Genomic DNA, 16,496 nt, shown 5'->3' with positions numbered 1-16,496 from the left:
CTGACTCTTCAGTGTTGGCTTTGTAAGGCGAGTGCTTAGGAGACGGTTTCCATTGAGGCCCTTGGTGGGCAGTTTAGTGTGCCTGCCTGCAGAGGGGCGGTGCTGATGGCCACGTGGTCGCGACCACTGACTGACTTCTGGTAAAAGGTGTGCTTACAGAGCTAGGGGTGCGTGCTTCCTGATTCAGTTTTATTTTTTACATAGAAATAGAACATGTCATTACAGTTTCTAACTCTGTTTCAAACCCAAGTGTAAATAAAACAAATTCACCTTGAATCTTGTAACCTGGAGTTTCCTCTCTCGGGTGCTTGCTCTGTTTTTTTGTTTGTTTGTTTGTTTGTTTTGTGGACAAGTTGCTGACAAAAATTATGCGCTTAGTTTTCCTCTAGCCTATTTTTTCAAATGGGCTAGTATGTGAGAATCACTGTAATCTTTCCCACTTGAAATGCCCAAGTTCTGATAACTTCCTGGACCTATTTTCACATGCAGAAGGGCTTGTTCTTACACACTTTGACAAAGCTTCCCATGTGGTTTTCTCTAAGAAACTTAAAATAGTATCAAAATCAGAGTTTGAGAATTTTTCATCTAATTTAAGAACAAAATTGCATTAGTAATACATTAAACAATTCTGAGTTTCAGACTAAACCTTTCAACTCTGAACCTTTACCCATGAGTATGGACTTTAAAAAATGTATTTATTTCATATTACTTTCCCTGTCTCTAGGATGGTTACACCATTTCACTTCTTTTCCTTAGCAATTTTCCTGCAGACATTCCTTTGGTTATGACTGCAAAAAGCGGGCTAACCTGCAACTTCTGGACAGCAGTACGTGCATGTACATAGCTGGGAACCAGCTGATCCTTCTGAATCTGAAAACCAAGCAACAGATCTACCTGCGAAGCAGTAGTAGTAGAGGAATTGGTGTCATTGGGGTATGCCTTTAGTAACTTAGAAAAAAATCCATCTTTTTTAATTGTCCTGTGAGCAGCCAGGTAGGTGCCAATGTCCATGCACAGCATTGTGGGGTTATGTGAAATGAATGCACAGAGATATTTTTTCTAAGGCATTCTCAGTCCAGCGATTACAACCACCACATTGACTGGGTAATATTGCAATGTTGTAGTATTAATATTATTATCCCATTTTTCAGATAAGGAATCTGGGGCTTATGGAAGTTAAGTGACTTCCCTATGGTTGTATAGATTTTTTTTCACATTGAACGCACTGTTGTGCTTCTGCAAAAATAGTGAAATGAATAACACAGGTGATGATTCAGATAATAGAGATGAATGCCAGAGAAGATGTAAATGTGTAAGTGAACACTTGGAGTTGAAGTACAGATGTATGTTGAATAGTTTCAAGCAGACCACAGAAGGACTTGTGTGTAATCTGAAGCCTGTCTCTTCTTTCCTCTCAGCGTTTTGTCCCCACCTGTCATCTCCTTTCTTGGATCATCAGCCTCTGCTTCCTTAGGTTTTTTGTCCTCAGCATAAATGCATTCTAAGTCAACTTGTTCTCATTTTAAAAGTGCCTCTCTTGCCCTGGCTGGCATAGCTCAGTGGATTGGGCGCGGGCTGCGAACCGAAGTGTCGCAGGCTCGATTCCCAGCCAGGGTATATGCCTGGGTTGCAGGCCATAACCCCCAGCAACTGCACATTAATGTCTCTCTCTCTCTCTCTCTCTCTCTCTCTCTCCCTCCCTCCCTCCCTCCCTCCCTTCCCTCTCTAAAAATAAATAAATAAATCTTTAAAAAAAAAGTCCCTCTCTTACCATACATGCTCTTTACCCACTTTGTTTTGATCTTTTCTTCAAAGCCAAGCTTCTGCTATCTTATTTACCGTCACCTCCTGGAAACTACCTTTACTGAGGTAGTGGTGGAATTGAGACACTTTTCTAACTATAGCTCACCTGACCTCGTCACAGTGGTTGGCCCCATGATTAAACTTTTCCTTTGGCTGTTTTTCTACTCTCTGCTCCTAGAAATAGGTGTCCTTAGATCTGCTCTCATTAGTAACATACAACCTGAGGGGCCCTTCTTGGTGTCTTTGTCCTCTCCAGAGGGACTTCTGTTCAGATTGCGCTGTGTGAGGCAGGGAGGGAAAGGAGGAGAAACACACAGGGTTTGGGGCTCATACAGGTTGTAGTTCTATATAAGATGCTCAGGAGGGTTGCCAGAAGGGTCGTGATCCGAAGACAAGTCTGCCCTGTCCTTGCCCTGCCTGCCAGGGTGAGCAGACGAGGTGGAACTGGAAGGTGCGGTGCCCACTTCGCAGCAGCTGCTGAGCAGAGGGCCACCAGCAAGAGGGCCAAGACTGGGCTGAGCTGGCAGGGAGCTTAAATTAGATGAGACCTAATAGGACATTTAGGTTGCATGTGAACATGAGTGCAGAGGTTTAGAAGATTCTTTTTTAAAAAATTACTGTTGATGTACACTATTACATTAGTTTCAGGGGTACAACGCTGTGCTTAGACATTTATGTAACTTATGAAATGATCCCCCTGATGAATCTAGTACCCACCTGGCACCATACATAGTCACTGCAATATTATCATAACAATAGTGCTATAGCTTACATCCGTGACTATTCTGTAAAGACCCATTTGTGCTTCTTAATCCCTTCTCCCTTGCCCCAGCCCCTCAAGTGCCCACCCCCTGGCAACCATCATGAAGGCTCTTATCTGAGGAGTGAGGCAGGGACAGGGCAATGGGAATGAAGAAGGTAAGGAATTAATTCCCTTAAATTTCACAGCAACGGTGTTAGCTTGGATACCATCATCATTCCCTTCTTATTGATGAGGAAACTGAGGCACAGAGAGGTTCAGTAACTTGCTTGAAGTTATACAGCCGGTAGATATGAGAGACAGGATTCAAGTCAGATGGTGGAGCCAAGAAGCAAATAGAACTAAAAACAGTAGATTCCAAGGACTTAGGAGGGTGTGGTTTGAGAGTCCATCTTTCTAGATCCTCAGCCTGAGGTTGGCTATGGAAACAGGGTACAGTGAGGTGGAAGAGTGGAAGATCATCTCATCTCCGTTTCTCACGTGACCACTGGTCTGTATGTAGCATGTATACAAGATGAAGTCCATGCCCTCAGGGACTTTGTTACAAGACTAATTAAGGAATTCAGCAAGGCTTCATTATATAAAATTGAGTGTGCAACACTGCTCAGAACATGTAGGGATTTAAATGAAGTGTTCATGACCTGTATGGATTCAAAGAATTTAAAAGCCATTTAAAGAGATAGGAAAGGAAAATGGAGACAACTGTACTTGAACAAAATAAAAATAAAAATATTAAAAAGCAAACCCCCCAAAACTATGATACTAAGTACACGATTCTGTGTACTTAGTGTGCAGAAATGCACGGGCCCACCATGAGGGCCTGGGCTCTGTGGAGGGAGGTCGGCTGAGGCCGTCCCGGACACCGTGAGCCCCGAGGCCCACGCCGTCTGTGGAGGGCCGAGCAACATCCACCTGTCACTTCTCTCTCTACCACTTGACGGCCAACAGTAGTTTTGAAGTTTCTGTTTTCTGTCTTGTTATACAATAATTTGGTCTGAGGTCAACAGTGAGAGGTGAAGTTGGTCGGGAAGGCTATTCGTGACCCTCAGCCACCTGGACCCTGGACAGGGGTGAGTCCCTGGGGGCTTCTCCGTCTGTGCTGGAGCGCTGGGGGCTGGAGAGTGACGGGGCCTTCCTCCACGGCCCTGGCCAACCTTGTTTTTAAATCCTTTGGCAAGATTATGAGAAACCCGTGAGAAATGCATTTTAGGGCATATAAGCTACCTTCCAGAAAAGATGGGGTGAATCTATATGTTGAGCATAAATAAATGACTTACTAGTTCTGGGTCTCTACTAAAAATGGAGGAAAACACTGAAACTTAGCCCCACAATAGCTTTCTGTCTGAAAGCACCGAAACTTCTTCACTTCCTGTAGAAAAGACCTACAAGGGCAAAAGAGTTGCCTGAGTCCCCATTCAGATTTCTGAGACCACATAACCTATATAATATTTATTTGTAAATAGGAATCTAGATAGAGTCTCAACCCACACCCTCCTAAGTCCTTGGAATCTACTGTTTTTAGTTCCATTTGCTTCTTGGCTCCAACATCTATCTGGCTTGAATCCTGTCTCTCATATTTACCAGCTGTTTAACTTCAGGTAAGTTACTGAACTTCTCTGTGCCTCAGTGTCCTCACCAACAAGGTGGGAATGATAATGGTATCCAAGCTAACAAGGTTGATGTGAAATTTAAGGGAATTAATTGATATAAAACTTAGATCAGTGTCTGGTACATAGTAAGCATGCCATAAATGTTAGCTGTTTTCGGTGTTATAATGATCTGAGTGTCCATCCTATAAACCCAAACCTTGTTTCAAGTTGAAGTGGTAGGTATTTACTTGAATGGAAGAATGAGAGGCAACTTGCCAATAGGAAGACAGCCTAACATAGGTCTCATTACCCGACACGTGGAGGGAGGAAAAAGACCTGCAACATTATCTTGGGAAACAGACCTCCCAGTGCAGCCTGTATCAGATCCAAGCTCCTTGTCCTTAGGTAAACAATCAGGAGTTGCAAAACAGTAACTGACAATAGAAGTTCACAAGTGCAAAATGTGTTTTACATAGCTTATTCTTAGAACAACCTATTTTTATTTTTAGTTTTTGGGCACCCAGTTACTCTTCACACACATTGGCTTACAAATGAACAAAAATATAAAGAAACATATGATTCTATACAATTTACATGGCTATTATTTGAAATGCTGGCACAAATAATTTATCCAGGGCATGCTTACTATATTTTCCTCTGTGTCTGGCTTGGATATATTGTGACTTTCTCACTTCTAACAAGTTTACATTCATTTGTGGTGAGTTTGTTCAAGGCAAAATTTTAAATACTGGGATGTAAACTATTCTGGAAACGTGTATTTTCCTATACTAAAATGCAGGTTGGTTTATATGAAGGGTAAGCAATTCACCTAAATTAGTGGTTCTCAAAGGGGGGTCTTCAGACCCCAGCACCAGCATCGCCTGGGGAATGTTAGGAAGGTATCATCGAGTGAAAAGTTTGAGTCCCAGCCCTGATGTACTGAACTGGAAACTCCGTGCTTCACTTAGCCTCACCTGTGATCTTGGTGCACTCTAAAGATCGGGAGTCACTGTTTTAGCTCTTCTGAAAGCACTTTGGAAATTTTAAAGTTCAATTTGATTATATTAATGAAACTAAAACCTAAAATGAGTATGTGAGTTTTCAGTTAAATCATGTTCGTCATCAAGTATTTATCAGATGCCCATTTTTTGTTTTTTTTATTGGAATGGATCCTAATGAACAAATTATAAAAAAAAAACAGTTGCTAAATAGTGCATTAATAGGGCTACTTATATGAAAATCTTAGTTCATCATTTGAGTGATATTTTATGTTTTGTAGGTTCACCCTGATAAAACTTACTTCACAGTAGCAGAAAAAGGAATTTCCCCAGATATTATCATCTACGAATATCCTTCCCTGAGGCCCTACAGAATCCTTCGAGGTGAGTCCAGCAGAGTCTTGAAGATACCAGTGTACATGGTTAACAATATTTTGAAGAACATGTAACATTATTATACCAGAGTCCTACAGAGAATCAGAACTAGTAAAAGATTGAAGAGAGTTAGAGTCTCAACCTATTTTCCTCTAAGTCCCTGGAATCTACTATTTTTTCCCTTGTTTAAAGGAATTGGCTGTGCATCTGTGGGGCTGGCACGTCTGACGTTTGTGGGACCTGCCTGCTCTCTCTGTCCAGTTGTGACAGTGGGTGTGGAACCTGCAAACACAATAGTAGATTCACCTATTTCTCCTTGAGGTTTTTGCCTGCTCCCGCCTCATGCAGTTTGGTGCTGTTATTGCAGACATACATGTTAAGAATTATTATGTGTTCTTAGAGAATGGAAACCATCATTATGTAATGCCCTTCTTTATCCCTGATAATGTTCCTTACTTTGAAGTCTGCTGTCTGAAATTAATATAACTACTCCTGCTTTCTTTTGATCAGTATTTAGCAAGGTGTATTTTCTCTATCCATTTACTTTTAATATACACATGTGTTTATATTTAATATACAGTTAGGTTATGATTTTTTTCATGTTTTTTGATTTACTGTGACAATCTGTCTTTTTATTGGTACATTTAGATCACTGGCATTAGAAGGGGTTATTTACATAGTTGGATTAATATCTATATTTGTTAGTTTTCTATTGGTTGTCCTTGTTCTTTGTCCATATTTTTCTCCTACTTTTTTCCTGCCTTTTGCAGTTTTAACTGAGCTTTTTACACAATTCCATTTTTTTTCTTTTCTTAGTATATGTTATATTTCTTTTTAAAAACTTTTTTAGTGGTTACCCTAGAGTTTGCAATATACATTTGCAGCCAATCAGGTCTACTTTCAAATAACAGTATACTACTTCACAGGTAGTGTGAGTACCTTATATTAACAAAAAAATCATAATTCCTCCCTTCCGTCCCTTATATAATTGCTGTTATTCATTTCACCTTTATATAACCTTACACTCATTTCTCTTATATAAGCACACCTATATGCATAAGCATACTCAAACACATTGTCACTATTATTATTTTGAACAAATTGTTATGTTACAACAATTAAGAATAAGAAAAACAAAAGTTTTAATTTTACCTTCATTTATTCCATCTTTGATGCTGTTCCTTTCTTTGTGTATATCTGAGTTTCTGACCTGTATCATTTTCCTTCTCTCTAAAGAACTTCTCAGTATTTCTTGCAAATTTCTTCCATGTTTGTCTATCTGAGAAAGTTTCTATTTGTCACTTTTGAAGGATAATTTCACTGGGTGCAGAGCTGGTTTTTCTCTTGTCTCAGCACTTAAAAAATTTCACTCTATTCTCTCCTTGCTTGCATGGTTTTTGAGGAGAAGTTGATTAATTATTATCTTTTTATTCTGTAGGGAGGTGTTTTTTGACTATCTTCTTTCAAGATTTTTTTAATCTTTTGTTTATCTAGATTGGTGTTCTCTGAGCTTCTTGATCCATGTTTTGGTGTTTGATGTTAATTTGGGGAACTTCTCAGTCATTATTGTTTCAGATACAGGGTCTGGTACAAATAACGCTCCTTTTTTATTACAAAATCATAAGCATGTAATTCTATAACATATCACACACAAGCACACCATATGACATTTTAGGTGAAATGTTCAAACTAAAACTATAAATTATTATATCCATAAAATTAACCTACCAACCATGCTCAAGCAGGCCTTACTTCTGCCGGACCCTGTATTCCTTCTTTTCCTTCTTCTCCTTCTGGTACCCCCATAACACGTATGTTACACCTTTTGTAGTTGTCCCACAGCCCTTGAACATTCTGTTCTGTTTTTATTAGTCTTTGTTCTCTTTGCTTTTCAGTTTTGGAAGTTTTTATTGACATAGCATGTAACTCAGAGGTTCTTCCCTCAGCTGTATCCAGTGTACTAATAACCCATCACAGGCATTCCTCATTTCTGTTACACTGTTTTCAATGTCTAGCATTTCTTTTTTTTTTTTTTTTTGATTCTCTTCTAGGATTTTCTCTTACATTTCCCATCAGCTCTTACATGTTATCTATGTTATTCTTTAGAACCCTTAGCATGTTAATCATGGTCATTTTATTTTTAAAATATATTTTATTGATTATGCTATTACAACTGTCCCATTTTTTCTCCCTTTTATTTCCCTCCACCCTGTATGCCCCCTCCCACCATCATTCCCCCACCTTAGTTCTTGTCCATGGGTCATACATATAAGTTCTTTGGTTTCTCTATTTCTTATACTGTTCTTAACCTCCCCCTGTCTTTTTTGTACCTACAATTTATGCTTCTTATTCCCTGTACCTTTTCCCCCATTCTCTTCTCTCCCACTCCCAGCTGGGAGGGATCCCAGCTGATAACCCTCCATGTGATCTCTATTTCTGTGGATCTGTTCCTGTTCCAGTTTTTTGCTTACTTCATTTTTTTTTAGGTTTGGTTGTTGATGGTTATGAGTTTGTTCTCATTTTACTGTTCATATTTTTTATCTTATTCTTTTTTTCCTAGATAAGTCCCTTTGACATTTCATATAATAAGAGCTTGGTGATGTTGAACTCCTTTAACTTGACCCTTATCTGGGAAACACTTTATTTGCCCCTCCATTCTAAATGAAAGCTTTGCTGGATAGAGTAATCTTGGATGTAGGTCCTTGTCTTCCATGACTTGGAATATTTCTTTCCAGTCCATTCTTGCCTATAAGGTTTCTTTTGAGAAATCAGCTGATAGTCTTGTGGGAACTCCTTTGCAGGTAACTGTGTCCTTTTCTCTTGCTGCTTTTAAGATTCTCTCCTCTTTTATCTTGGGTAATGTAATTATGATGTGCCTTGGTGTGTGCCTCCTTGGGTCCAACTGCTTTGGGACTTTCTGAACTTCCTGGACTTCCCAGAAGTCTGTTTCCTTTTGTCTGTTGCCGGATTAGGGAAGCTCTTCCTCATTATTTTTTAAAATAAGTTTTCATTTTCTTGCTCTTTCCCTTTTTCTGGCACCCCTATGATTCAGATGTTGGAACGTTTAAAGTTGTCCTGTAGGTTCCTAAGCCTCTCCTCATGTTTTTGAATTCTTGTTTCTTCATTCTGTTCCAGTTGACTGTTTATTTCTTCCTTCTGCTCCAAACTGCTGATTTGAGTCCCGATTTCCTTCCCTTCACTGTTGGTTCCCTTTACATTTTCCTTTATTTCACTTTTCATAGCTTTCATTTTTTCTTCTATTTTGTGACCATACTCAACCATTTCTGTGAGCATCCAGATTACCACTTTTTGCTCTCTGCATCTACTAGGTTGGCTATCTCTTCATCGCTAAATTGTGTTTTTTTCTGGAGCTTTGACCTGTTCTTTCATTGGGGCCATTTTTTTTCTTTTGTCTTGGTGTTCCTGTTACATAGTATGGGGCAGAGCCTTAGGTATTCGCCAGGGCAGGCAACCACTTTGCTGCATGTGGTGCTGTATGTGAGGGAGGGGCCCGAGAGGGAACAAGGTCACTTGTTCAATTCTCTGCCTGCTCTCTATTACTTCCACCACTAACCCACAAGCAAATTGAGCCCTTCTGGTGATGATTCCTGGGGAAGTGGGTTTGTGTATGTTATAGGACCCTATGGGTTTCTCCAACGAACTCTCCTGTGAGAATGTGAGTTTCACCCACCACCTCAACCCCCACAGGTTTTCTTAGTCAGTGGTCTTGAGGCTTTATTTCCTCACACAGGAACCCTGGGTTGCGGGCCTGTCTTGCTCCCCAGTTGTTTCTCCCAGTTTATCTGCATGCAAATGTGGGGATGCCTGCCCCGGTCCTCCAGCTGCCACCTTGCCACAAGGCCTCTCCACACCAGCTGCCCATCTCCACTGCTCCTACCAGTCTGGCTGAATGTTTCTTTTTTAACTCCTTGGTTGTTGGACTTCCATACAGTTCAATTTTCTGGCAGTTCTGGTTGCTTTTTGTTTTTAAATTTGTTGTTGTCTTTATTTTGGTTGTGCGAGGAGGCAAAGTGTATCTATGTATGCCTCCATCTTGGCTGGAAGTTCGTTTTTCCCAATCATGGTTGTTTTAAATTCCTGCTCTGATAATTCCAACATCCATACTATGTCTGGATCTGATGCTTGCTGTGTCTCTTAAATTGTGCTCTAAGCCTGTGATATGCTGTGTAATTTTTTTCTTGAGAGCCAGAGATGATGTACTGGGTAAAAAGAACTCCTTTAAATAGGCTTTTAGAAGTGGTGGTAAGGTGTAGAGGGAGAGGAAGTGTTCTATAGTCCTATGATTAGGTCTCAATTTTTAGTGAGCCTATGCTTCTGAATTGTGAACTTCACAAATGTTTCTCAGTATTTTTCTAATCCCTTCCAATGGACAGGATGGCTACAATGGGCTGGAATTGGGGATAGGCAACCTTGGAGTTATTGCAGGTATGCCCCTATGCCACTGTAATCAAGCAAATATTGCAATAACGTGAGCTGTAATATTTTTGTTGGTGGAGGGCTTGTTCTCAATTTGTAAAAAGCACAACATCTGTGAGGCACATTAAGCAAAGCACAGTAAACAAGTCTGCCTGTGTTTCAGTTACATTCTCATAACACCCCAGTATTTTAGGTGCTAGTTGGTTAGTTTATCTTGAGGTCAGGCCTTACTAAGAACAGAGTGCTCTGGGGCATTTCCAAATGGGCCCCTTCCCCTGCTCCTGACAGAAGTTCTATGAGGATTTTTCTAGATATGTACACCCTAGCCAAGCTCTTGGAGGTAAATCTCACAATATTGTTGTGGCCACCTTATGACAGGGTCCCCCTGGAGTTTTTAACTCTCAGACTTGTCCACACTGAGAGATTGTTCCCGAAATCTGTCAGTTCAGGTTTTCCTATCCCCATCCTGGTTCCCTTGGTGTTTTGGCTGTTTCTTCCCTTGAGTCTCTGCTCCGGTAAATTGCAAATTCCTGAACCACCTGTCAATCTTGAGGGTGATGGTTTGCCCTGTGTCCTTCCCTCTCTTGTGGACCCAAGAAGAATTGTTGATTTTTCAATCTGTTCAGTTTTTTACTTGTTGTTAGGACAGAGTTGTGACTTCCTAGCTTTTTACATGGCAACCTGAGCCATCAATTTTTATTTTGTGATTTTTTTTCCCCAGTAGCAAATTTTAAATTGTAGATTGAGTTCCTTCTGATTACATGCTTTTGTGGCCCCTCCCCAACTACATAAAATGTAATATGTTCTTAAAGTGTTTATCTCATGCAAAATGTTGTTAAGATTTATTTATCCTCCCACCTCATATTAGTGATTCTTTCTAAAACTAAGGGTGATAAATGATTTTAGAATTATTTATTTAGGGGGATTCTTGGCATTTCACCATCAGTATACACGATCAAAATAGGCACAACCCCTCTCTCTCTGTCTCTATCTCTGCTATATGTGTTTTTAAATAATACACTTTTGAAAATGAAATAAATGTTGCACCTGTTTATTACATTCATCCTTTTAGATGGGACTGACCTGGGCTATGCTTACGTGGACTTTAACTCCAGTGGTACATTGCTGGCCTCTGTTGGTGGCAACCCTGATTACACACTGACCATTTGGAACTGGAAGGAGGAACAGCCCATCCTGAGGACAAAAGCTTTTTCTCAGGAAGTTTTTAAGGTTACTTTCAATCCTGAAGATGATGAGCAGCTTACTACGTCAGGATCAGGCCACATCAAGTAGGTCATGTGACCAGTACAGGTGCTAGTAGATTATAGTAAAGGTATTTTCTGAGAGGATCAATCAGCTGGAGACATTTTTGCTGATGTTGTTAACATTGGGATACTTTTTATTTTTGTTTTATTGATTTACAGTTGTTCCAATTTTCTCCCTTTGTCCCCCTCTACTTGGTACCCCCCACTCCCTCCAACAATCTCCTTCCTTAGTTCATGTCCATGAGTCATGCATATAAGTTCTTTGGCTTCTCCATTTCCTATGCTTATACTTCCTGTCTTAATGCCCCCTGTCTATTTTGTACCTACCAATTTGTAGTTCTTAATCCCTGTACCTTTTCCCCCATTCTCACCCTTTCCCCTCCTACCTATGACCTTCCAAATGATCTCCATATCTATGATTCTGTTTCTGTTCTGCCTGTTTGCTTAGTTTGCTTTTTAGATTCAATTGTTAATAGTTGTGAATTTATTGCCATAATGCTCATAGTTTTTTTCTTATATAATCTTTTTCCTATATAATTCCCTTTAACATTTCATATAATAATGGTTTGGTGATGATGAACTCCTTTAGCTTCACCTTGTCTGGGAAGCACTTTATCTACCTTTCCATTCTAAATGACAGTTTTGCTGGACAGAATAATCTAGGTTGTAGGTCCTTGCTTTTCATCACTTCTTGCCAATCCCTTCTAGCCTGCAAAGTTTCTTTTGAGAAATCAGCTGACAATGGGAACTCCTTTGTAGGTAACTCTTTGCTTTTCTCTTGCTGCTTTTAAGATTGTCTCTCTGTCTTTAACCTTTGGCCTTTTAATTATGATGTGTCTTGGTGTGGTCCTCTTTGAGTCCAACTTGTTTGGGACTCTCTGTGTTTCTTGGACTTATATATCTATTTCCTTCACCAAATTAGGGAAGTTTTCTTTTATTATTTTTTCAAATAAGTTATCAATTTCTTGTTGTTCCTCTTCTTCTGGCACCCCTATGATTTGGATGTTGGTATGTTTAAAGATGTCCCAGAGGCTCCTGATTATCCTTGTTTTAAAAAATTTTTTTTTCTTTTTGCTGTTCTGATTGAATGTTTTATTCTTCCTTATGTTCCAAATAGTTGACTTGAATCTTGACTTCACCTCCACTGTTGTTTTCTCATAGATTTTTCTTTATTTCACTTAATGTAAACTTCATTTCTGCCTGGGTCTTTTTTATGCTGTTGAAGTATACAGTGAGTTCTCTGAGCATCCTGATAACCAGTGTTCTGAACTCTGCATCTGATAGGTTGCTTATCTGTATTTCATTTAGTTCTTTCTGGAGTTTTGTTCTGTTCTTTCACTTGGGCCATATTTCTTTGTGTCCTCATTTTGGCAGGCTCCCTCTGTTTGTTTCTGTGTATTAGGTAGAGCTGCTTTAACTCCCTGTCTTAGGAGTGTAGCCTATTGTAGAAAAGTGCAACTGTAAGTTGTATGGGGTGGAGCCTTAGGTAATTGCCAGGCTGAAGCAACCTGTGTCACCTCTCTGTGGCTCCGTGTGGAGGTGGGCTCAGAGAGGGGATAATATTGCTGCATGGCTTCTGAAGTTTTGCCCAGAAAGAAGCTGTCTCCCAGCACTTGCCCAGATGCTAGTCACTTCAACTTCTCCCTGTATGCCACTGTTGCCCTTCCAGCTATTGCCCTGGTGCCAAGTCCCAGAGGGAGTGGGTCTATGTAAGCCCTGAGTCTGTTTCAGGCCCTTTATGAGGAGTCTCCTCTGAATCCTGCAGTTTCTTTTGCTGCCCCATACCCCACTGGTTTTTATAGCCAGAAGTTATGGAGACTTACCTTCCTGGTGCTGGAACCCTGGGCTGTGTGGTCTGGTCTAGGGCTGGGACCCCTCATTCCCAAGGTATCCTTCCTGGTTTTTATTCACCACATGTGGATGTGTATGATGCATCCCCACTCCTCTCCCCACCTCTTTGTGCACCTGTGTCTCTGTCCCTTCTACCTGTCTGGATGAATGTGGCTTCTTTAAATTATTGGTTGTGGGACTTCTGTACAGCTTGATTTTCTGACATTTCTGGGTGATATTTGTTTTGTAGTCTAGTTATAATTTTTGCTGTAGTTGTGTGAGGAGGCAAGGTGTGTTCATCTATGCCTTCATCTTGACCAGAAGTCCATTGGGATACTTTTCAAATGTGTTCCTTTTAAAGCTTACTAGCAGCATAGCTTTTCTAATTTAGTATGGAGATTTACTACTGCAGACAGCACCGATAAAAGAAGGGCTTTTAAATTTAACCTGCTGACTTCTTAGAAGCTTTACCTCCTAAAACAGTTTGTATAATTTTTCCTAACGTTGTCATGGTATTTCCAAGTTCATATTGAACTTTCAGATTTACTATTAAATTTGTTGTTCATAAGAGTATGTATGATGGATAGGTCATTTTGACATCTCTGAACTCAGTCTTCGTCTGTTGTAACAAGAATTATGACAGAATCATTTCTGACACAGGCCCCTTGATACTAAAGGGTGGCAGAGTCTACATTTAATTTCAGGTCTTAGGCTCTAAATTCCCTGTCTTTTTCACTATATCATATCCTGGTCTGTTTCCAGGATGGAATGATTCTCTTCTCTATTTTGGTTGCACCCTGTGTCATGTGTTTATTTAAAACCTTCTACCATCACCCTTGATGCCCATAACATTATTCTTTTGTCTTTTTATGAAAGACGTTCTTATCTACCCTAAATTCTCATTCCAATGAAAGCTGATCTTATTCACTAGAAATATAGAATAATTGAAGAGATTTTTAAATGCAATCTTGAGGGAATTCTCTAGTAACCCTCTCTTAAATATAGGCTAAAAATTTCCACTTCCTTACATTTCCCCATCATTTAATAAAGTGCATGTTTTCTGTGCACTGTATCGTTGGGGAAAGATAGACATGGAACAATATCATTTGTGATGTACTGTAAAGGAAACACAGAATATATGGACACAAATGACCGGGGGGCCTGCCATAGCCTCAGAGACGGATGTTGGTCACCTAGTCTTTGGCCTCTGTTATTGGTGTTGATACCTTCCCTCATCTATTTTATATCCAGTTGGTGGGCCAGATTCTTTTTCTGCATGGTTTTTTATCATTCTGATTGTACATTTGTTTAGACTATTAGTGGGAAAATGTTAGTAACAACTAATATTTATTGATTACTTCTGTGTGCTAGGCACTGGTCTAAGGATTTTCCAACAATTTTATGAGGTAGGTGCTACTAATATTTCCATTTTATACATGAGGAAATAAAGGTACACCGTGGTCAAGAAAGTCATTTAAAGTTAGCAAGTAAACTGGCATTTTTGGAAAACTTTGACCACCTCTAAAACATTATTACCCAGCAGAACTCCTGACAGAGCGGAAACGCTCTGTGCTGTCCGTTCCAGGAGACACGAGCCACATGGTGCTTACTGAGCAGCTGAAACTGGCTGGTCTGACAGAAACACTGATTTTTATATTTTATTTAATTACTTTAAGTCTGAATTAGTCCAACTTGGCTAATGGCTATGGCATAGGACTGCACACCTATAAAATGTAATATCTATGAAGGCAACGAATTTTCTTCTTCATTTATTTTCTTCTTCATTTATTTCACTCAATGCTGAATTCACATTGCCTAAAACTTTGCCTGACAGGTAGTAGATGATGGATACATATTAATAAGATGAATGATGTAATAATATATGTGACTATGAAATATATAAATGTTTGGGTCATATTAAAATTAAAAACAACTTCTTTGAGGTCAGTACATTTAGTCTCTTTCTTGTCTGCAGATTCTGGGGAATGGCTCAGACATTCACTGGTCTCAAGCTTCAGGGCTCACTAGGCCGATTTGGAAAAACAACCACTACTGATATAGAAGGTTACATGGAGCTCCCAGATGGGAAGGTAAGAATGGCCTCTATTCTACAATAATAGAACTATGTTTTCAAGTGGCATATGCATATGAAGACACACTGTACATTCTAAAAAGCACTGTCAGTATTAGCAATAACAGATACTATCCTTGGGAATAGAATCAATATTTAATTTTATCTCTTCAGATTATCATGTAATTACGTTATTATAATTATTATTATGTAACTTTAATACATTTCCATGAAATTGTTATAACCCACATGTACACATCATTTGCTGTTTTTTAACTAAATATTATTCACATGTGTCAACTATGCAAGCATTTTCATATGTTAATATAGTGATGCACTTGTTCCTTTTAATTATGTCATGGAGTTGCAATGTTTATCTTTCCCCGCTCTTTTCTTTCCCATGATGCTTCCAGAGGATTTGCTGAGTCAAAAATGTTGTGTGGCTTTTGTTTGTATTGTCATATTATTATTCAACAAACAAGATTGAGCAAATTTACAGTAACATCTGCAACACTGCAGCTTTAAAATAAACTTCGTTTATTTTTTAATATTGTTAAGATTACTTCCTCTCTTTCATTTACAAAATTTATAGGCATATTGCCTATCGAATCATTTCTCTGTTAATATTATATTTGGTTTCCTATTAAGATTAGTTATTTGCAATCATTTCAGTTATAAGTAAATACCAGTGTACAAATATTACTCTAAGGAACAAAATGGTCTAGTTCTCTACCTAGTGGCATATTCTCAGTTAGGACTTATGGTATGTAGGAGGAAATAAAAAGCACTGGATGCTGGCTAAACTATAGTATAACCAAACCCATAAGATGATCATGAATTATTCCACCTTCATACTCATTTTAAATATAATTTATTGATGATGTTTTTATGTTGTCCCATTTTTTTCCCTTTATCCACCTCTGCCCTGCACTCCCCTCCTCCCACCAGCATTGCCCCCTCTTAGTTCATATCCATGGGTCGTGCATATAAGTTCTTTGGCTTCTCCATTTCCTATACTATTTAACCTCCCCCTGTCTATTTTATACCTGCCAGTTTTACTTCTTATTCCCTGTACCTTTTCCCCCATTCTCCCTCCGCCCCCTCCTGTCTGATAACCCTCCATGTGATCTCCATTTCTGTGATTCTGTTCCTGTTCAAGTAGTTTGCTTAGTTTGTTTTTGTTTTTTAGCTTCAGTTGTTATTAGTTGTGAGTTTGTTGTGATTTTACTATTCATAGTTTTAATCTTCTTTTTCTTAGATAAGTCTCTTTGACATTTCATATAATAAGAGCTTGGTGTTGATGAACTCCTTTAACTTGACCTTATCTGGGAAGTACTTTATCTGCCCTTCCATTCTAAATGATAGTTT

The 16,496-nt window shown here is 39.2% G+C and overlaps 1 protein-coding gene across 1 annotated transcript in view; it reads left to right on the top strand.

Annotated features, from left to right (window-relative positions):
• CFAP44 (cilia and flagella associated protein 44) overlaps positions 1-16,496 on the top strand; it is a 116,763-nt gene that overhangs the window by 12,839 nt on the left and 87,428 nt on the right. The window contains exons 5-8 of the mRNA XM_045851498.1: positions 771-933; positions 5,432-5,534; positions 11,035-11,251; positions 15,033-15,147. Coding sequence (XP_045707454.1) covers positions 771-933; positions 5,432-5,534; positions 11,035-11,251; positions 15,033-15,147 — 598 coding nt within the window. The remainder of the gene's footprint in view (positions 1-770; positions 934-5,431; positions 5,535-11,034; positions 11,252-15,032; positions 15,148-16,496) is intronic.

This window comes from Phyllostomus hastatus, unplaced genomic scaffold (genome assembly GCF_019186645.2).
Source record: "Phyllostomus hastatus isolate PE091 unplaced genomic scaffold, TTU_PhHast_1.1 phas_contig_86, whole genome shotgun sequence".
NCBI classification, from domain to species: domain Eukaryota; kingdom Metazoa; phylum Chordata; class Mammalia; order Chiroptera; family Phyllostomidae; genus Phyllostomus; species Phyllostomus hastatus.
This window is presented reverse-complemented; position numbering and strand designations above follow the sequence as displayed.